The 22059-nt window shown below is 47.1% G+C and overlaps 1 protein-coding gene across 1 annotated transcript; it reads left to right on the top strand.

Annotated features, from left to right (window-relative positions):
* Window positions 1-18011: 18011 nt before the first annotated feature.
* Window positions 18012-21240, top strand: LOC117362033. Its single transcript, XM_033947765.1, has 2 exons — window positions 18012-18028; window positions 19503-21240. The coding sequence occupies exon 2, from the start codon at window positions 19536-19538 to the stop codon at window positions 20286-20288; it is 753 nt and encodes a 250-aa protein (XP_033803656.1). The 5' UTR covers window positions 18012-18028; window positions 19503-19535; the 3' UTR covers window positions 20289-21240.
* The last annotated feature ends 819 nt before the right edge of the window (window positions 21241-22059 follow it).

Genomic DNA, 22059 nt, shown 5'->3' with positions numbered 1-22059 from the left:
TTCCAGTTCCCCTCAGTTTTGTCCTTTTTCCATTTCCTGAATGAATTTTTCTTATTGCCTATCGCTTCCTTCACTGTTTTGGTTATCCACGCCGCGTCCTTTATTCGACTCTTTTTGCACCCCTTTCTGAATCTGGGGATATATAGATTTTGCGCCTCGCTCACCGTGTTCTTGAGAAAAGACCAGGCAAGTTCTACCTTTTGCCATTTTTTTGAAGTGTTCCTAAGTTTCTTCCTTACCATTTCCCTCATTGCTTCGTAGTTTCCTTTCCTGAAGTTTAAAGTTGTCGCTATGGTTCTCTTTCCTTTCGGTATTCCTACCTCAACCTTGAACTTGATCACATTATGATCGCTGTTTCCCAACGGTCCCACTACCTCTACTTCTTTAGCAGGTCCCCTTAACCCATTTAGGATTAGATCCAGAGTGGCATTTCCTCTCGTCGGTTCTCTGACAAGCTGCTCCATGAAACAATCTTGTATAACCTCTAAGAATTCTGTCTCCCTAGTGCAATTTGAGCTTCCAAGACTCCAGTCTATTCCGGGGTAGTTGAAGTCTCCCATAATAACCACGTTACCGCTTTTGGATTCTCGCTTCATCTCAGCTTCCATTTCTTCATCAATATCTCCTGATTGCCCGGGCGGACGATAGTATAAGCCCATCTTTATTTCAGGCCCTTTCCTTCAAGGTATTTTAACCCATAGCGATTCTAGCTTGTTGGTCGTTTCTGCTGTGTCCATTTTTGTCGATTGTATGCTTTCTTTTATGTAGAGGGCTATTCCACCTCCTTTTTGTCCTGACCTGTCCTGGCGATAGAGCTTGTACCCCGGCAGTGCTGTATCCCATTTGTTTTCTTCATTCCACCATGTTTCAGAGACTCCAATGATGTCTATGTCCTCTGCATTGGCCATGGCTTCTAATTCCCCCATTTTGTTTCTTAGGCTCCTTGCATTAGTATATATGCAATTTAGATCCTTGTATATCCTTGTCTTTATTTCCTTTCCCTGTGCTTCGATCTTTAGTTTCTTCTCTGTTGTTACAATCCTTATAACCTCCTCTTCTGGGTTTGTCAACTCCTGTGATTTGTCCATTGTTTCTTCCCAGCCTTTATTCCCCTCGGTATCTTCACGGGTTACCGTCTTCCGAATCATCGACGCTTGGTCAACTGTCGGCTTTCCCCTTCTTCTTAGTTTAAAGCCTGTTCTATTCCTCTCTTGACGTTGTTCGCTAGAACAATAGGACACAATAGGACACATATTGTATGTTGCTGATTGGTCAACCTTACCTGTACACCAACCAGCAGCATGCCCAGCCTATCTCGAGTAAAAGAAGGGTAGAGGTAGCGCCTCATATATACTGGCATTGGTGGTGCTCGCGCCTACATCATACGCATCTACGAATACGTCATCAGTGTGCATTGATACAACACGGTAAATGTGGGAAGGCGCGCGATATTTGCTGATAATACAGCATGTTAGCCCCTTTTTAGAGATGCCTCATGAAAGCACACATGTATCCATATTCCTTACTACATCTTACTACATCTTAGGAATGAGGTCTATCATAGAACATGGGTGTCAACAAACATCTCACTGTAAGCCACATGTGTCAAACACAAGGCCCGCAGGCCAAATCCGGCCCGCCAGGCCTTGCAATGTGGCCCGCACTGCTCTGTCATCACTGCACGTCGCTGCGTTCCATCACAATGACGCGCGGTGACATAGGAGGCTTGTGATCTCGCCGGCCGTACTTGCTATCTATCTCCCCCCATCGACCGCCCCCCCCAAGAACCTCCGACCGCCGACCCGCGACCCCCCTGGCCGACCCCCACGACACCCCCACCCCCCCTTCCCCGTACCTTTCTGTAGTTGGCCGGACAGAAGGGAGCCAAACCCGCCTGTCCGGCAGGCAGCCAACGACGGAATGAGGCCAGATTGGCCCATCCGTCTCAAAGCTCCACCTACTGGTGGGGCCTAAGGCACCTGGGCCAATCAGAATAGACCCGGGAGCCTTAGGTCCCACCAGTAGGCGGAGCTTTGAGACAGATGGGCCAATCCGGCCTCATTCCGTCGTTGGCTGCCTGCCGGACAGGCAGGTTTGGCTCCCGTCTGTCCGGCCAACTACAGAAAGGTACGGGGAAGGGGGGTGAGGGTATCGTGGGGGTCGGCCAGGGGGGTCGGAGGTTCCTGGGGGGGCGGTCGATGGGGGGAGGGGGGTTTGCATCGAGGGCAGGAGGGCCTGGGATCCCTCCTGCCCGTAATGTAGTGCGAGGTGGGGGTAGGGGGTCGCCGTGGTCAGGAGGGTTTGGGCTCCCTCCTGGCCCGAACAACTAGCGGGGGGGGGGGGGGGGGGTCGCCAGGGCCAGGAGGACTTGGGCTCCCTCCTGGCCCGATATTGTCGGGGAGTTGGGGAATCGGCGGGGCAAGAGGGCTTGGGCTCCTTTTTGCCCCGATCGTGTTGGGAGTCGGGGAGTCGGCGGTCCTTCGGGGTGGGGGTGCAGGTGTGTGCGAGCGGTCCTGCTTGGGGTGAATCGGACGTCTGGGGGGGGGGAACTATGTAAAAAAAATACACAGCAGAAGCTGCCAGTTCCTGGCATAAAGTGTAGGCATAAAAATCGCAACAGAATCTGCTATCTGTACCCAGCCAGGCATTTATTGACTGACTTTTTCATTCTAACGCAGATTTCCAATAAACTACATCTTTTACTGCCAATATTGATCCCAAAATGTCCAGGAAAAGAAAAGTTGACGGTGAAGGCAGACAATTTAATGACAAATGGGAAAATGAATACATGTTTGTGCTTAGTGAGGGCAAACCAGTGTGTATATTGTGTTATGAGACAGTGTCGGTGATGAAAGAGTACCATATACGTCGTCATTTTGACACCAAACATAATGTTAAGTATGGCAAATATACTTTGGAAGAAAAGCATAAAATTGTTAAAGAACTAAAAGGCAAACTACAATCACAGCAGCAAATGTTTACAAAGGCTACAGCGAAAAATGATGCTGCAGTGAAAGCAAGCTTTATAGTGGCTGAAGAAATTGCCCGTACTTCAAGGTGTTTTTCAGAGGGTGCCTTTTTGAAGCAATGCATGCTAAAAGTGTGAGAGAAAGTATGCCCAGACCAGATACAGAGTTTTCAAACTGTGAGTTTGTCAAGAAACACCATTGCAGACAGAGTTCAAGAACTCTCAGGAAATCTATCATCACAGCTGGCCGAACAGGCATGCAGTTATCTCGCTTTTTCACTTGCTATCGATGAAAGCACAGACAACACTGATACAGCGCAGCTGTCCATCTTTATACATGCTACGAAGACCGACCTCTCTGTCACTGAGGAACTTTTGGATGTAGCTGCCTTGCATGGGACGACGACTGGTAGAGATATATTTGAGGCTGTGGAGAAATCTATAAATAATTTTAAATTACCCTGGGAAAAGTTGGTGGGGCTAACTACCGATGGCGCACCTTCAATGTGCGGAGAAAAGAAAGGCTTGGTTAGACTAATGAAGGAAAGAATGCAAAAAAGTCACTGCCACACACCCTTGATTACTTATCATTGCATTATCCACCAATGGAAAAGTTCTGGACATGAATGACATAATGACCACAGTCATTAAAACTATTAACTTTATAAGGGCACGTGGCCTGAATCATCGCCAGTTCCAGCAGTTTTTACAGGAGGTGGGTGCAGAGCATGGAGACGTGCCATACCACACAGAAGTAAGATGGCTGAGCAAGAGCGCAGTGCTCAAAAGATTTTTTGAGCTCAGAGAACAAATTGCTCTTTTCATGGAAAGTAAAGGAAAGCCCTTGCCTGAACTGTCGGATCCCGCCTGGCTATGTGATTTTGCTATGATGTGTGACATATGCGAGCATCTCGCCCAACTGAATCTGAAGCTGCAGAGATGCAAACAAGTCATCACGAAGATGTCTGACATGATCACAGCATTCCAGCGTAAACTTCAACTATGGAAGTCCCAACTGGAACAGGACAATCTTGCCCACTTTCCCGTTTGTTTGAGTATCTCAACCACTATTTCTGGTACTTTTCCTTGCAGTCGGCTGGCTACCAAAGTTAGCCGTTTACTAAGTGAATTTGAGCGGCGCTTCTCTGACTTTAGAACACAGCACTCAGGCTTTGACATCTTTGCCAATCCTTTTACAGTTGATGTCAACAATGTGCCCCATCACCTTCAGATGGAGATAATCGAGCTTCAGTCTGACAGTGGCCTGAAATCAAGGTTTCAGGATGTTGAAATTGAGGACTTTTACCCTCTACTGCCCCCTGACTCAATGCCAGAGTTCCGACTTCATGCTGCCCGTATTCTATCCATGTTTGGGAGCACCTATCTTTGTGAACAGATGTTTTCAATAATGAATCTGAACAAAAACAAGCACAGATCACGCATTACCGATGACAACCTCCATGCTGTTTTGCGGGTTGCTACAGCCCAAGAAATAAAACCGAACATTGACTCATTGATACGGGGAAAACGGTGTCAGACATCTAGCCAGAAAACAAAACAATGAGCATTTTAGGTACATTCCAATATTACTGTTTTGCTTGATACCAATATTACCGTTTTGCTTGATAGCATGTGAGTTGGTTAACAGCACTGTTAAGGAAAAGATTGTTCCACTCATTTTAAATTCACATTTCTGGTTAACATTGTCAGTTTATGACTGTTCAGTAAACCATTCGGCCCGCGATTTAGGCTGGATTTTAGATTTTGGCCCCTTCTCTGATTGAGTTCGACACCCCTGCTGTAAGCCAATATGGGTGCTGTGACATAGAGGTGTCAAACTGTGGCTGCATCTGTGTGGATGTGGTAGGTTAGCGAGATGACAGGAAAGGGTAGAGGACGTAGGGAGAGCCAGGCTGAGGAAGGACAGGCAGAACGGCTGAGGGTGGTCCGATTCTTGGAGGAAGAAAACCATCTGCTACTCTGTATGGTCCTGGACGAATACGATCATTTGTTCGGGGAGGCTAGCCGCCCTATCTCCTCGGTAGGAAAAATTCTCATCTGGGCCAGCATACTGCGGGCTGTCAATGGCGCTGCCGTGACAGCCCACAGTATGGAACAAATTAAACATCGTTTTCAGGACAACAAGGCCCAGGTGAGACAGAAGTCCAGGGCTATATGGCAACATGCAGCTGCCACAGGGGGGACCCCCCATTGAAGGTGGCTTTAAGCCCCGAGGAGGAAGAGTTGGCAGCCAGGCTGGGCCCTATCTACCTATTGAGCCTCGGAAGCGAGTACGACACCGCTTCAGAAGGTGCAAGTAAGTGTGAGCATTCTTTCCAGTATTTCACAGGCAGCATGTGGAACATTTCATTAGCAGGAGGAGCTCTACTGAAAAGTGTTACATGTGTTCAACATATATGCTTAGAGACACCACAGCTTCACCCTGTATGTCCTTGCAATCTATGGAAGTAAAGAAGGCAGATGCAAGTTTAACCCAGGTGTGTCAATGGTGGTATTTCTGCTGCCACTCCCCCCATGCAAAACCTAGGACCCATCATATTCTGTCTGAGGGTATAGCTGTGCTATTTATAAGCATATATGTAGAGGGTTGGGTCCATTCTAATGTGACTCACATAGACACAAACACCAATAACCTGCAGCATCGGGAGGGGGGGGGTGATACAACTTGTAAGAACAGTCATACTATATGGCTGTCTTTACCTCTCACTCAGGAGTAGGAGGGGGGATGGGTACATTATCAGGGCCTACTTGAGAGTCATTGCTTTAGAAAGGTAGATGCAGATAATGAGGTTAATAGGCCTATTCAGAGTGCTGGAATGGAAGAGGGGTGGGGGTGGGAACATTGGAGGACATGAATGAGGGTAACATTGGAGGACATGAACTGTGTAGATATTTAGGCTTTTATGTCTTTCTTTCTAGAATCCAGCTCTAGCAGCCAGGCCTCTTCCTCCTTTTCATCAGGTGGAGCTTCTACCACAGATAAGATTGTGCCTAGCATAGATGGGAGATGGGATGGGAAGAGAGAGGGCTAACAGTGAAGGAGGAGGAGGAGGCAAGCTGACATGATGTTTTTGATTTCCTGTCTTTCTAGGACCCAGCTCTGACACCCAGGCTCCCTCCTGTGCACCAGCCAGACCATCTAGTCCTGCAGGTAAGAGAGTTCATGTCATAGATGGAAGGAGTTTGGGTGGGGGGGTGTAACATTGAGGGAGACAATCTGATTCTCTGTGCTTTTGCAATTTTTGTCTTTGTAGGAACTGTCCCAGCCAGCCACGACCCCTCCTCAGCCAGAGCCAGCCCAGCCTCTAGGCCAGGTAAGGGAGGGCAGGGCCTAAATGTTGCAAGGAGGGGACAGATGTCGGCAGGGCAGGAGGTATAGAATAGGCTAGGCTTGGGGTTCGGGTGTCCTCGAGAGGTGCAGCCAGGTCAGGTTGTGTGGATATCCACAATGAATATGCATGAGATAGACTTGCATCTCAAGGAGGCAGTGCATGGCAATCCATCTCATACATATACATTGTGGGTATCCACACAACCTGACCTGGCTGCACCTCTCGAGGACACCCCCATTGCCTACTCCTGGCCTAGAAGATGTGACAATGAGGGGAAGAGAGGGAGCTAAGTGAGGGGGTAGGGGGGGCTGACCCTGAAGGAGGAGATGATGTGACTCTGTCTCTGCATGTCTTCCTGTCTCTGTAGGCCCCGCCTCACCCAGCCACATCCCCTTCACAGCTCCAGACAGCTCAGCCTCCAGGGCAGGTAAAAGGGGGCAGATGAGGAAGGGAGAGGGTGGGACCACAACGGCTTTCTCTCTTGGCCTAGCGGAGTTCATAGAGAGGGAGAGGGGGGTGGAGATTGACCTTGAAGGAGGAGATGATGTGACTCTGTCTCTGCATGTCCTCCTGTCTCTTTAGGCCCCGCCTCGCCCACCCAACAAACCTCCCTGCCATGTGGCCAGGCCTCTAGGGCAGGTAAGAGGGGGCAGATGAGGGTGAGACCACAGCGGCTTTCTCTCTTGGCCTAGCAGAGAGGATGGAGGGGGGTTGATTTAGAGAGAGGAGAGTATCTGACTCTCTGTCTCTGCATGCCCTCCTGTCTCTGTAGGCAGCGCCTCACCCAGCCAGGATACCACCTCCCTGCCATGCAGCAAGGCCTCTAGCCCAGATAAGAGAGGGCCTGGCATAGACGCAAGATGGGATGATTGGGGGGACAGATGTCGGCAGGAGGTGTGGAATCGGTGAGAAGATGTGACAGTGAGGGGAAGAAAGGTTTCTGCAAGGCAGTGGGCGAAACTGACCTTGAGGGAGGAGACAATCTGACTGTGTGTTTTGTTTCTTGTCTGTTTCTAGAAACCCCATTGACAGGTCTGGCCTTCCCCTCCTTTAGCAGTGAGGAGGTGGAGCAGGAGGTGGAAAGTCAACAGCTCCCATTATCCTCTCCCCCATCGCCACCGCAGCAGCCATCAGCCTGTGTGGCTGCTCTGGGGGAGCTCCAATGCCTGCATGCCCTCCAGACTCTCCATTTTGAGAGGATGGAGGCATGCGGGCAGGCAAGGGTGCAGGAGCTGGCTGGGGTGAGGCAGGACTTGAGAGCTGGGATGGAGGGAATAAGGCAGGACATAAGGGGGCTCACTGCAGCAATTCTGCAGCTAGCAGAGGCCAGGAGACAGCCAGCCCTTAATCAGGGGGGCCGGAGAAGGGGGCATTCAAGGGGTCAGGGGAGACCCCCAAAAATGCCCCGATGTGGGCATTAGGGTGTCTTTTGTGTTGGAGAGGAGGGGGAGGTATGTGTTGGGGGAGGGAGGTAGGGAGGGAGGGGGGAATAACACAAATTGTAAAGAAATAAAACATTTATTGCACTATATACTGTTTCCTTGCTGTAGTCATTTTGTGAGTCTTTTCAAAGTGCTAGGTAGACACGTATTGACCCTTAGCCCCCCCTGCAAAAAGCTTTTGCATCCTATTGGATTCCTACAATGGTGAACATGAGGTTAACTTTAACTGCCTTACCCATCTGGGAAATGGCTATTCAAGCTTGTCTGATGCGGCTAACATGATAATATCAGCGTGTACTGGCTGGAGTCAAGAAGTGTGCCCAGTGTGGTGACTTTACATAGCACTGTTGCTGCGGTTCTCCCTCCTCCCTTTTAAACCTTGGGTGACTTCCTTCCAACTGAACAAGGAAATACACTTCTGGAGTTCATCCAACCCACAAATGGTAGAATGGCAGTCACCCACTTCCTGGGTTTAGGCACTTGTGATAATGCAATAGTTCAGAAAGGGTCTTGAGATCTGAAACCTTGAGAGCTAATTCTTGCATTGTGCCTCAGGGTCTACCTGGGGGGGGGTCTAATGTGCCTCCCCCAGAATTTGGTGATGTGCTCTGATGTTCATTGTTTGTAAAACGATGAACAAATTGTACCCTTCAGTGCTTGTCCTCCTCCCCCATTCCAAGCAAGCTTCTAAAACCAAGGCATGATAGACCTGCCCCCCTACACACCCCAGTGGGAATGTTTTCCCAGAATGTGTGCAAGACTACAACACAGTTTGAGTCTACTCCTTAACCGCCTGCACTTTGAAAAAGCTCCATAAGGAATATTTCTAGCTGGCACAGTGTTAACAGGTCAGACACTCAGAAGATTTGTATGAGTGTCAGAGGTGTTGACGGTGTGCCCCCACACACTCCAAAGGATTCCATTGCTTCATAAGGTGAAATATGTCTTTGCAAGGCTAGTATTGTGCTCCATTGCTCAGTAATGTATATACAATGTTTGAGCTCTGATATTAGATAAGATGGTGGAGGGGAATTGTCAACCTTCACAGATGAGAGACCACACAGAACATAAGAACATAAGCAATGCCTCTGTCGGGTCAGACCTGAGGTCCATCGTGCCCAGCAGTCCGCTCATGCGGCGGCCCAACAGGTCCAGGACCTGTGCAGTAATCCTCTATCTATACCCCTCTATCCCCTTTTCCAACAGGAAATTGTCCAATCCTTTCTTAAACCCCAGTACCGTACTCTGCCCTATTACGTCCTCTGGAAGCGCATTCCAGGTGTCCACCACCCGCTGAGTAAAGAAAAACTTTGCAGCCATCAGCTCTTTAGGGGAATGAACATGCATAAGGTGACCATACGTCCCGTTTTCAATGGGACAGTCCCGTTATGGGACCTACTGTCCCGTTGTCCCGACCCACTGCTTCGGGACGCTGAAATGTCCTGTTTTCAGGGACAACATCCAGAAGCTGTGCGCGGGGACAACGGACCGGCGATCGCTTCCCCTCCCGCTCTAAAGCCTGCCTCCCTCCTTCCCTCCCTACAGCGCTGAAATGGTCAAGGGGGGCCTGCCAGGTCTGAAATCATCCTCCCTATTCTCAGGGCCAGCATTAGGGGATGGCAAGGGGGCCCTGCGATCCAGGCAGCTCATTTAGCTGCCATCAGCCCTACCTTTTGTTGCGCCGGTAATGCTAAACTGCACGGTAAAACCAAAGAGAGAAGCCGCGGGGCTTTCCCACTTGCCTGCATCGCTCAAAGTTCTGACGCTCTTGATCCCCCCCCTGTTTTTGAGGGGCGGGATCGAGAGCGGCAGAACTTCGAGTGATGCAGGCAAGTGGGAAAGTCCCGCAGCTTCTCTCTTTGGTTTTACTGTGCAGTTTAGCATTACTGGCACAGCCGAAGACAGGACTGATGGCAGCTAAGAATTGCCTTCAGTCTCACAGCAGCACTGGAACACTCACCTCTAAATTAAGCTAAGAGCTGATTCCCTGTGGGTAAAGAGGGGAAGTACTTGAATGAGATGTGGGAAGATGGTGGGTTGGCTGGCTCAGGAAAGGGGAGAAAGCTGCTAAATCAGATAAGGAAGATAAAAAGGAACACAGGAAGATGCTGGACATGAAGGTTGTAGGGTGAAGGAAAAAAACCAGACATGATGAGTAGGAAGGCAGGTGGGAGATGCTGGACACAAAAGGAGAGAAAAGGGAGAGGAACGAGAGATGCCAAGTCCATGGGAGGGAGGGAAAGGAAAGGAGATACCAGACCATGGAGGGGGAGGGAGAGATGCTAGGGCATGGGGAGGGGAAGGAAGGAGATAGAGACGTCAGACCATGGGGAGAAGTGAGAAGGAAGGAAGGAAAGGAGAAGAGAGAGATTCCAGAGCATAGGGAGACAGAAAAATGGAGAGGGAGAAGCTGAAATGAATCATGTACAAAGGAGACAGTTTATGGAAGGAGCATAGAAAGAGGGAAGATACCATATGGAAGAGAAAGAGGGCAGGCACTGGATGGAAAGGGCAGAGAGGGCACACTGGCTCCCTGTTGCACATCATATTTTATTTAAACTATGCTTGCTTACTTTTAAATCTCTATTATTTAAAACTCCTGCTTTTATTTTCAGAGTTTTAATTCCTTATTCTACCTCTAGATTTCTGAGATCATAAGATCAACATTTACTGGCCATTCCCTCATTAAAAGTTATTAACACAAGGCATCATACTATTTTTTCAATAACTGCTCCTCAGTCCTGGAATGATCTTCCATTGTATATAAGAGAGGAAAAGAACTTAGACAAATTCAAGACCAAACTTAAAAGTTTTCTCTTTAAAGATGCTTTTAGTGAATAAACATAATTCTTTTGTCTCTCTTTGTCTAATATTTCATCTCTAATCATTTTTGTCTCCCCTCCTAATGTTTTTACCTTAATATATTGAATTTAACATTGATTGTAACCCCTAAATAATTTTTTTTCTTCTTGTTTTGATGTTGTATGTATAAATTATTTAACTTAAATGATTTAAATTTTGTATAAGAGTGTCCGTATTTTCAATTTAATTTGTTAAGCTGTATGTTTGTGTGATTTGTTACCTATATTTTAGATATTTTAGCAATTTGTACATCGCCTAGAACTTCGAATAGGCGATTAATCAAATTATATAATAAACTTGGAAAACTTGGAAGGGGCGAGACAAAGGTGAACAGTAGATGGAAGGGGTAGAGAGAGGGGGACAAACACTGAATGGAAGTGTGGAAGAGAGAAGGGATAGACACTGAATGGAAGTGAAGGGGAGAGGAGGGACAGACGCTGAATGGAAGTGTGGGGGAGAGAAGGGACAGATGCGGAATGGAAGTGTGGGGAGAGGAGGGACAGACACTGAATGGAAGTGTGGGGGAGAGGGGGGCAGACTGAATGGAAGTGGGGAGAGAGGGAGCAGACACTGGAAGGAAGTGGGGAGGAGAAAGAAAAAAGGGCACATGCTGGATTGAGGGAAGAGGAAAGAGTTAGATACTGGAAGGGGTGAGGGAAAGAGGTGGCAAGCTATAGGTAGACACAATGAAAGAGGGAAATTGAGGACTTAATAGTAAGAAAGAATTTAGACATAGGCAGAAAATAAATTGAGAAGGAAGAACAGGAGGAAGGGAGCAGAGAGAGAGATGCCTGAGCAGGGGGGAAGGGGAGGAGGCAGATACCAGACCTGGGAGGAGGAAAAGAGGAAGGAGACAGATACCAGATCTGAGAGGAGAAAAGGAGGAGAGAGATAAGCTAAAATCTGCTGGGAGGGAAGGAGGGAGGGAGGAAGGTGAGAAAGAGGCAGAGAAAGGGGGGTGGTAGTAAGCAGATTAGAAAGACTAGAGAGAGAAAGGCCTGGACCACAGGGGAAAGACAGGAAGCAGATGCAGGACTATGGGAAGTTCAGACAGAGGGGGAGAGACCCTGGGGAAGAACAGGGAGATTTAAGATCATAACAGAGGAGGGAGAGAGAGGGAGACCTGGAACAAAGGTACAAATGAGAACTGACACTGGATCTGGAGAGGGTAAGAGGGAAAATAGAGAGAGACCTGGACCCAAAGGGGATGGGGGCTGGATTGTGAAAGAAATGTTGGATGCGAAAGAAAGAAAGATTGGATGCACAGTCAGAAGGAAGTGCAACCAGAGACTCCTGAAATCACCAGACAACAAAGGTAGGAAAAATTATTTTATTTTAAATTTAGTGATCAAAATGTGTCCATTTTGAGAATTTATATCTGCTGTCTATGTTTTGCACTATATTTGTCTTATTTTTTTAAAATTTCTTTATTCATTTTATAGTTCACAAACAAGTGCATAAATAAATATAAAAACAATTATCATACAATATCACTTGAAAATCCACAACGTTCAACAAAAAGATATAACCCCCCATATTTATATATAACAAAAAAGAATATACCACATAAATATAACATCTTATCATTCATATATATTATTATTATGAATCCAACCCTACCTCCCCCCGATCCACATGTAAAAATTAAAAATTGGGAAAAGTATAAATTAATCATTATAATAATCTAAAAATGGCCCCCACATCCTTAAAGTTCTTATAACATCCTTTTTGAATTGCCAACGCTCTTTCCATTCTAAACACTTGACACACATTTTGAGAATTTATATCTGCTGTCTATATTTTGCATTTTATTTGTCTATTTTTTATAGTTACTGAGGTGACATTGCATATTTTAAAGTCATCTGTCTTGACATCTTTGAAAAAAATCTGAAACTCATAAATGATAATTAACATTTTCTCTGCATAGTGTGCTTTGTGGTTTTTTAAAATTTTATGTTTACCATTATGAATTAATAAGATATTGCACCATTTGGTGCAATGATAGATTCTGTAAGAAGCTCTATAGGGGTTTGTTCCCCACATTGAGTTTTTTCACTCCATTCTTGGATTCTGAGCGCCACTTAGGTCTAAAAAGGTATTAAAAGTCCTTATTTGTTCCTATATTGGTTTTCTTGCACGTTAAACATGCACCATGTGAGCATTCCCACTAGTTTGCAAAACACCAACTACTGCCTCTGACTGACTGACTGCTTGTTTACATGCCACAGAAAGTGGTCAAGTAGCAACCCCTACATCCTTTGTTCTGAGCCAAAGGGTTGGGATCCAGAGAACAGAGGACAGATTGAGACAGTCAGGCCTTACTTGCATTTGGAAGTCAAAACGGTCTCCATCGAACCCCCCCCCTTTTTTGTGGTTTGAAACATTTGCAGATTGCTATTTATATGGTGTTCTCCCAAGGGGAGCTCAGAAGAGCTACTGTTTACATGGAGTGGGTAATGCATGCAGCATGTACATTTCCATGGTCCGGTGGGAGTAATATGAAGGGAGTTTGACAAGGTGACAGGGAGCAGCATAGGTTCCAGGCTGTTGCTAGAAGCACTGCACAACGCTCCCCCCTCCCCTTCACATTTCCTCCTTGTTCCATTGTAGTAATGGTGATTTGGAGTGGCCCCATGAATGTCAGCAGGAGAGAGGCTGAGAGGGATGTGAGCTGGAAAAAGCTAATGTCAAAGTGTAGAATAAGGTGTACAGCACTCTGACTATTATGACAATGTGATTAAAGGGATGGTATTGTGGTTGGCGCAAGAAGCCATACATCACTATGCCCCTGAGGAGTTCAATACTGTTAAAATGAAGAGATGGAATCTGGCCAGGTGAAAGGTGAATCTGATTTAATCGCGCAATAGGATGACAATCATTGAAAGCTTCTATACCACTACTAAGGTCTATACGAGCCTCTGGCGAGAGGCTATACGACATGAGCTTCTGTAAAGGTGCTATGATACATTATCTTCGGAACAGATGTTACCATAAGGAGGTGTGAAGTTACAATACACAGCCTCTATACACAAAAGCTCTGTGGTGGTCTTACCGAGTTCTTAGTACTGGGTCATCCTACCTTTCTGTACTTTTTGATACCAAATACTCTTCGTGAGGTTGGCCATTTCCACAAATATGTAGCCCCAAAGATCAGGTTTTCTCTCTCTAGTTTGCTTTGTAAAACTTTCAGCTGTTCTTTTTGAACCTTTATTCCACCGCACGGGTGCCATTACACAGAACATTCTTACCCAGGTGCTTTGCTATTAGATGTGTTTGAAGGACTGCTCCAGAGACTTCACCACCGACAGCTACAGGTGCAAGCTGAGGTTGCCTCACATCTGGAGACAGCTTCACACAGGTATGTATATCCAGACGGCACCCACATTTCCTTCTTTGTGAAGAGGAGAACGTAGTCATCTGATTGAGAAATGTGAGAGAAAAGTTTCCACATTGGCATTTAATGATACCACATAAACCAAATGACCACACCTTCAGGGTCTGACCTTAGGAGAGTCTTTCCTTAGGGGGGAGGGGGGCAAAGGAAAGAAAAATCTGCATGCACCCTCCGATAGAGGTTTAAGCTGCCCGGGCTGCTTTAAGCTGAAGAGAAAGCAAACAATCCAGTTTCTGATGTTTCCCTGGAGGTTTAGCCTACAGCCGGTCCTTCTTCAGTCATCTCTATTTCCTGGCCCAACCATAGCTGGGGTGAAGGGCAGTGGTGTGGCTCTCCTCCTTCAGCTTCCACCTGCCCTTTATGCTTGAAGCAGGATACGGAATCTAGCTGCAGAGCCTGCCTCTCTCTCTCTCTACTGGCTTCTCAGGGGCTGCCTTTAAGTCACAGGTTCCTTTTTCACAGCTGTAAATGTCATTGGCTTAGAAATAAAGCAGTGGTATGGTATGCGGCTGAGCCACCGGTCCGTGTCCTGTTCAGCCTCCCTGTCTTGAGATTAGGCAGCAAACTCCTGAGTATTGCTACTGAATTGCTCAGCTCTTCTGTTTAGGGAACAGGAGTCATTGATGCCAGTGGCGTACCAAGGGGGGGCGGGGGGGAGGTCCACACCGGGTGCAGCCTTAGGAGGGTGCATAGCCGGCCAGGTCCCCTTCCTTCATGGCGCTTCCCCCCCCGCCCGCCCGCCCGCCCACCCGACCAACCGACCGACAACAGGCCTGGTCCGACAATCCTTCCTGCCCTGTGGCCGCAAGTATAAATTACCTTCTTACAGTAGCTGGAGCATTGAAGCTGCGTGTGGCTACTATAAAGGTCATCTCTGACGCAACCGGAGGTTTGTCGAACTGGGCCTGTTGTCAGTCGGTCGGTTGGTTGGGCGGGCGGGGGGGGAAGCGCCATGAAGTTAAGGGGCAGGGAGGAAGAAAGGGAGGAAAGGTGGAGTGGAGAGGAAAAGACACTTAAGGGAAATGGGTAAAACAGAGGGGGGAGAAGGACACTGAAAGCACATGGGGAAGACAGAGGGGGGAGAAGGACTCTGAAAGCACATGGGGAAGGCAGAGGGGTGGAGAAGGATGCTGAAAGGACATGGGGAAGATAGAGGGGGGAGAAGGACGCTGAAAGCACATGGGGAAGACAGGGGGGAGAAGGACGCTGACAGGACATGGGGAAGACGGGGGAGAAGGATGCTGAAAGGAAATGGGGAAGAGAGAGTGGGGAGAAGACACTGACAGTGAAGAAGACAGAGATGCCAGACTATGGGGGGAGCGGAGGGAAGAAGATGGGTGCCAGACCAATTTGGAAGGGGGAAGAAAGGGAGAGGCACAGTAACAGAGCAAATGGAAGACACAGAGAGAAGAGAGACAGTGGATGGAAGTAATTGAATGAGAACATGAGGAAAGCAGAAATCAGGCAACAAAGGTAGAAAAAAAATTCTATTTCTATTTTTTTTTTTTTTTGCTTCAGGATAAAGTAGTATATTAGTTGTGTTGATAAAAATTTATAAACAAAGCCCTGCCAGCTGAACATCTCTTTCTCCAGTTCAGCAGCAAGAACTTTGATTTTTAAGGAAGGAATAAGCTAAATATTGCAGTACTGAGGCTTGTATGGATGCTGCGGGGCCAGTGACGGGGCAGTGAATGGGATGGCAGTGACGGTGACGGGGGGGTGAATGGGATGGCGGTGACGGGATGGTGAAGGGGACGGTGTAGTGACGGGGACAGATATTTTTCCCTGTGTCATTCTCTAGTGCTCACGTCAAAAGCTTCCCTCGCACTAAGTTTCCTGTTTCCGCTTTTGACTGAGCACCGCATTGCCGATCTGAAGTTCTGTTGATGCCAGGGATAGAAGGAGGCCCTTTGCCAATCTTAAGTGTCATCGCGGGGGGAGGGGGGTTTGCAGATCTTGTTGCAAAAATCGGAAAGGTGAGGAAGGGAGAAAGATGGGCCTGTGGTGGATGGAGAGATTGAGAGAAGGGGGTAGATGATGGAAGTGGGGAGAAAGGGGAGAGAGAAGAGGGCAGATGATGGAAGTATGGAGAAGGGGCAGATGATGGAAGTGGGGAGAGAGAAGAGGGCAGATGATGGGTAAAAGGATTGATTTAGGGAAATACTGGAGGGGGTGAGGGAAAGAGGTGACGAGCTGTAGGTAGACAGTAAAAAAGGAAATTGATGAGAGAGTAGTAAGAACGTAATTTAGATGGATGCAGAAAATAAATTGAAAAGGAAAATGAGGGAAGAAAGGGATTGCAGAAGAGAGGTATGGGAGAGGGAAGGAGAGGAGAGAGATGCCAGACCAATGGGGGTGAAAGGAGAGATGGAAGGGGGAGGCATACAGTTTCTGGAAGGGGCATAGAAGGAGAGAAGATGCCATATAGGGAGGGGCAGAGAGATGGCATACAGTGGATGGAAGGAAGACAGTAACAAGAAGATGAGGAAAGCAGAAACCAGAGAAGGCATTAGGAGACATGTGTCACTGTTTCTGTGGTGTTGCATTTTATGCAGAGTCCAGCTTCTTGCTGGTTCAATTTAACCTTTCTCTATGTATTTCTATTTTATCACCCCCTTTTACAAAACTGTGGAGCGTTTTTTAGCGCCAGCCATGGTGGTAGCACCTCTGATGCTCAGAATTCTATGAGCGTCAGAGCTGTTACCACCGTGGCTAAAATCCACACTACAGTTTTGTAAAAGGGGGAGGGGTTAGATTGTGATTACATATTCCATACTAGGCGAAGGTGTTTTCTGTGTGTTCGAAAGACATGGTTTTCTGTTAGGATTGATGGTGTAGGATTGATCTGTACTAGTCTGGCTTGTTTAGTTTTAAAATGGATGTATTGATGTACTGCTCACTGCAATATGTAAGATGCTGCCTTTTCCTAGGTACTCATGTGTGACGTGTGGCTTGTAACTAAAAATCATGTTTTTCGTACAGATGGGGGGGTGCCAAAAAATGATGGGCCCTGGGTGTCACATATGCTAGGTATGCCACTGATTGATGCTACTATATTTTTTTGGGAGGGGGAAGATAAGCCGGTGCTGATGCAGGGTGAGACACGTGGGTGTAGTTTTACCTAGTAGAAACAGCTGCAGTGTTTTGTACAGTTTGGATCTGTGCGATTATATCATTTGATCAACCCAGGAAGGTTGGATTGCAGTTGTGAAAGATAGTGAGTACTGGGGATTAGGACTAAATTGGACATTGCTCGGTGGGAGAGGTAGGGTTTGATGACTTGGAACCAAATTGAGTTTGGCCGAAGCCTTTTTAAAGCTCCACAGGATCAGCGTTGTCATGTGTAGGCTAGCCTCCAGCCATACAACCAGATATGTAAACCCCCCCCCCATTCTTGGTCAATTCAACAGAACTGGTGTTTAGTGTTCAGTGGAAACCGGGGGCTCATTTGCTGCAGATCTGTCTTTTCTTTGTCGGCTACTAGGCCATTTTCTTGAAAGCATCCAATGACTTCCCCTAGGCCCATCTCAATCGGGAGCATCATCTGTATATATGTCCAAAATCACATCAAAGATGAACTCAATAAATCAATCGATCTCAAAAGTGCTGGCATAGGAAGCAATACCGTTCCTATCCCCCTCTTCTCATAGGATTCTTCAGCAGAACTCACACCACGCTGGTGCTTCCCCCCCCCCCCCCCCCCCAGTTTCCAAGATATTTTCTAAGCAGCCTTGGGGAACATGAAGAATAGCATGGGTTGAGATAGCAGATCCTAGCTGTATCGCCTATCTCATCTTCTAGTTGTGCAAGGCATATACCTAAATAGGCTGAGGGCACAGTTTCTTTCCGATTGCTGGTTTTCCCTTGCCATTCTACTGTGCTTAGGGTTTAGGATGGAACTGATTCCATGCCAGTGTTCCCGCTAAGCTGCGCTGGCGTGCGCTGGCGCACAAAATATTACGTCGCAGCGCACAAGTTTCTGTTCACAGCGCACACACGCGTCGCAAAGGTAAGGGGAGGCTGGGGGAGGAATCGGACGTCGGGGTGGGGGTGCGAGGGTTCACGGAAGTTTCGCCCCCCACATTTCGCCCCCAGCAATTCGCCCCTCACATTTCGCCCCCCACATTTCGCCCCCAGGTGTGTGGCTGCCGCCGTCTCATCTGCTCAGCGTGGCTGGAGTCCTTCCCCTCCCTGGGCGGCCCGGCTGTGTGGGAGGGGGGATTGGGGTTTGGTTCCGACCCTGGCGGCCGCGTCGCTGTCTTCCCCTCCCTGGGCGGCCCGGCTGTGTGGGAGGGGGGATTGGGGTTTCCGACCCTGGGCGGCCCGGCTGTGTGGGAGGGGGGATTGGGGTTTCCGACCCTGGGCGGCCCGGCTGTGTGGGAGGGGGGATTGGGGTTTCCGACCCTGGCCCGGCTGTGTGGGAGGGGGGATTGGGGTTTCCGACCCTGGCCCGGCTGTGTGGGAGGGGGGATTGGGGTTTCCGACCCTGGCGGCCGCGTCGCTGTCTTCCCCTCCCTGGGCGGCCCGGCTGTGTGGGAGGGGGGATTGGGGTTTCCGACCCTGGCGGCCGCGTCGCTGTCTCCCAGCCGCCCTGCTCCGGCCCCGGGCAGGGCGCGATGCACTGGAGAGCTGGGGAGCCAGAGAGAGAGTTGGGGGAGGCAGAGAGCAGGTTGATTTCAGGGCTGCAGGGCTCAGGGGCGAAATGTGCGGGGGCGAAATGTGGGGGGGCGAAATGTGTGGGGGCGAAACATACCTGGGGGCGAAATGTGGGGGGCGAAATGTGAGGGGCGAATTGCTGGGGGCGAAATGTGGGGGGCGAACCTTCCGGATCCCGGGTGCGAGCAGGGAGGGGGGCGATCGGAAGAGGCGTACGGCAGATGGCAGGGCGGCGAGAGGAGAGTCGGGTGGGGGGGGGAGTAACACCGGAAGAGAGCGGCAAATCCGGGCAAGGCAAGACTTGCAGAGGCGTACCTAGGGGGTGCGGGGGGTCGATCCCGACGGTCCGCTCAGCTCGCCAACAAGGAGAGGCAGCCGGACTCGCGTACGCTCCGACCGCCTCTTCTTGCAAGAAGCCGGGCCTTATTCAATCAGGAGCTGCTTTGACATGCAGCTCCTGATTGGATAAGGCCCGACTTCGTGCAGGAAGAGGCGGTCAGAGCAGATGCGAGTGATTTCCTGCACTAGGCACCACATGAAGTCACCCACCGTACCACTCGATTCGGGTAAACGCAGGTATCGGTGGGTGGCTTATTTGCGGGGGTGCCTTATTTTACATTTTTGTCTAAAAAGGGGGGGCTGTCTTATTTGATGGCCCTGCCTTATCATCGGGGAAACACGGTACTACTACTAGTAAATTAGTAATGCGCTACAAAACTGAGGCCGCACGAGCGCCATTGTTTATCTATACATGCATGAAGCAAGTTCTTTTCAAGTTTCGATCGTTTGAAGCATGTGCATAAACTTTCTTTTGCGATCTTCCATAGATTCAGTCAAATAATTTTTACATCCATTCGAAAATGTCGAAGCGTAAAGAGAATGAAGAGTTTGGTAGCAGCACAAAGAAAAAGCGCAGCCAATTTAAGAAGGAATGGCTGACCGAGTTTTTGGTTGACACCACGTTGCCGCACGCGAGTGGACGGAAAACAGTGGCGATGAAAGAAATATTCGAATATAGCGACACGGACAACGCATTAATTTGCTCCCTATGCCGAAAAGCAGGTGTTAACGGAGAATGGAGCACAGGGAAGACTTGGTCTGAGTGGAAAATTGATTATTTAAAGCGTCATCTGAATCATAATTCTCATTTAGAAGCGGTTCAAAAGCTTCACAATCAAAGCCGAGGTTTTCTAATGAATTTCTTGAAAGAAACTCCCGATAGTCGGAACAACAGAATCGAATACGCACAGAGATATAAATCAAGTCCAGAGGAAGTTAACATTTTAATTGATAATATATTGCTAGCGGTAAAGTTGAATTCGTCCATGCTATCCGTCCAGGAAATTCACAATCACATGGCTAAATACGTAAAAATACCTGATAGCTGGAGAAGCAAAAACTATGCTTTCGAGTTCCTTGACTGCATAAATGCCATTGTTAAACGGGAAACATTTACAGAAATCCGGAGGTCTCCTTTTCATACCCTAATAATTGATGAAAGTACTGATATTTCTGTTTCGAAAATGCTCATAATATACATTAAATTTAGAAGAAGTGGCAGCAACATTCATGAGACAGTTTTTTGCTGGCATCAAACATCTAACTGCTTGTGACAGCACAGCTATAGTTGATGCTATAAAGCAGTTTTATAGTGAGAACGATTTAGATTTCAGTCGTATGGTCATGTTCACGTCCGATGGAGCATCAGTCATGCTTGGGAAGCATAATGGTGTAGCTGCAAAGTTACGTCAATCAGTTCCTCATCTTCTAGAGCAACACTGTGTAGCTCACCGCGAAGATCTAGGCATAGACGATGCATGGAAAACGATCCCATTCATGAAAGAGATCGAAACTCTAATACGCACCGTGTATACGATTTTCAGTAGATCGAGCGTACGAAAAGCCAAACTGGAGGATATTGCTAATGCTGCAGACTCAGATGTCATTTCATTTAAAGCTATACATGATGTTAGGTGGCTGTCTTGGCACTTTGCTGTAAGTGCAGTGGTTAGAAATTATGACATCCTGTTAGAATATTGTCAAGAACAGGTGGAAGAAGACAATGATCCCGTGCACAAATACTGCCTTACTAAATTGAGTAATCTGGAATTTAAAGTTGCGCTATTTATTCTCTGCGATGTTCTTGAGGAGCTTGGATCACTGTGTGAGCTTCTTCAGAAGAGTTGTTTGGCACCTTTGGATGCATTCCAGTTCACTAAAGCCAAATTAAGGAAACTCAGATCTCAATATCTGGGAGAAAAACCACATTTCAATGAAAATGTTGAAACTCTCATTTCATCTTGTAATTCTGTAATTAAAACAGATCATATTCTTACATTTATTACACAAACTTGTGATCATATGGACAAAAGATTTCCTGACAATGAATTAGAGGACTGGCGTGTTTTCGACAAAGACTGTATCTCAAATCCGTCCAACTTAGAGGAATTTACATTTGGAAACGAACAATTTTCACGATTATCTAACCGTTATTTTCTGTTAATGAACAAAGATGATGAACATTGTTTCAAAAGGCAGCTTATTTCAGAATATTCGGAGTTCAAATATATTATTGCTGAAAAAGTAAAAGCAGGAGCTATACAAACGATTCAGGAAATGTACAATTTTGCTCAGCAGCATAAACAGTTCAGTGGACTAAATGCTCTATTAGACGTGTGTGGCACCTTTCAGGCTTCAAGTGCCGATTGTGAGAGAGGATTTAGCTTGATGAATGCTATAAAGACAAAGACTCGTAATAAGTTAAGAGTAGAACATTTGGAATGCCTAATTAGAATCAAACTTTATTTAGCCACAGGAAATAATGTAAACATAGATAGTGTTTACAATTTTTGGAAATCAGAAAAAGGCAGAAGAGAACAATCTTAATAAAGAATTTTGGAGTCTAAAAGCCTATGGAGAACTTCCAGAACATGCTAAAATCAATGAAACGGACACATTTGGCCCCGGTGATGACGATGAAATCCAGTTTGATGATATTGGGGATGATGATGAAGATATTGATGATATCTAACTTGAGTGAAGAATTGATTCCATTCCAGTTTCACAACAATTATTCTACAACATATTGAGTGAACTCTTCTCACTGAAGGCAAACTTTGTGCCCAATAAAATGGTTTTCAATATTTTGTTTTAATGTATTTATACTTTTGTGTAGAAGCTGGAATTGATAGATTGTCTAGAAATTGAAAGCATCAAACGTATTGTCTTCTGGACTGTTTTTAATTTACAGTTTACACATATGGATGTAACAGACTACATTTGTTGTAAAACATTTATTAAGATATCATTTCATCCCTACAATTTCTGTAGACTGTTTTAAAATAAATTTGAGTTTTTCTGGTAAAAAAAAAATAAAGAATTTTG

The sequence above is a fragment of the Geotrypetes seraphini genome, chromosome 6, assembly GCF_902459505.1.
Source record: "Geotrypetes seraphini chromosome 6, aGeoSer1.1, whole genome shotgun sequence".
Lineage (NCBI taxonomy): Eukaryota > Metazoa > Chordata > Amphibia > Gymnophiona > Dermophiidae > Geotrypetes > Geotrypetes seraphini.
This window is presented reverse-complemented; position numbering and strand designations above follow the sequence as displayed.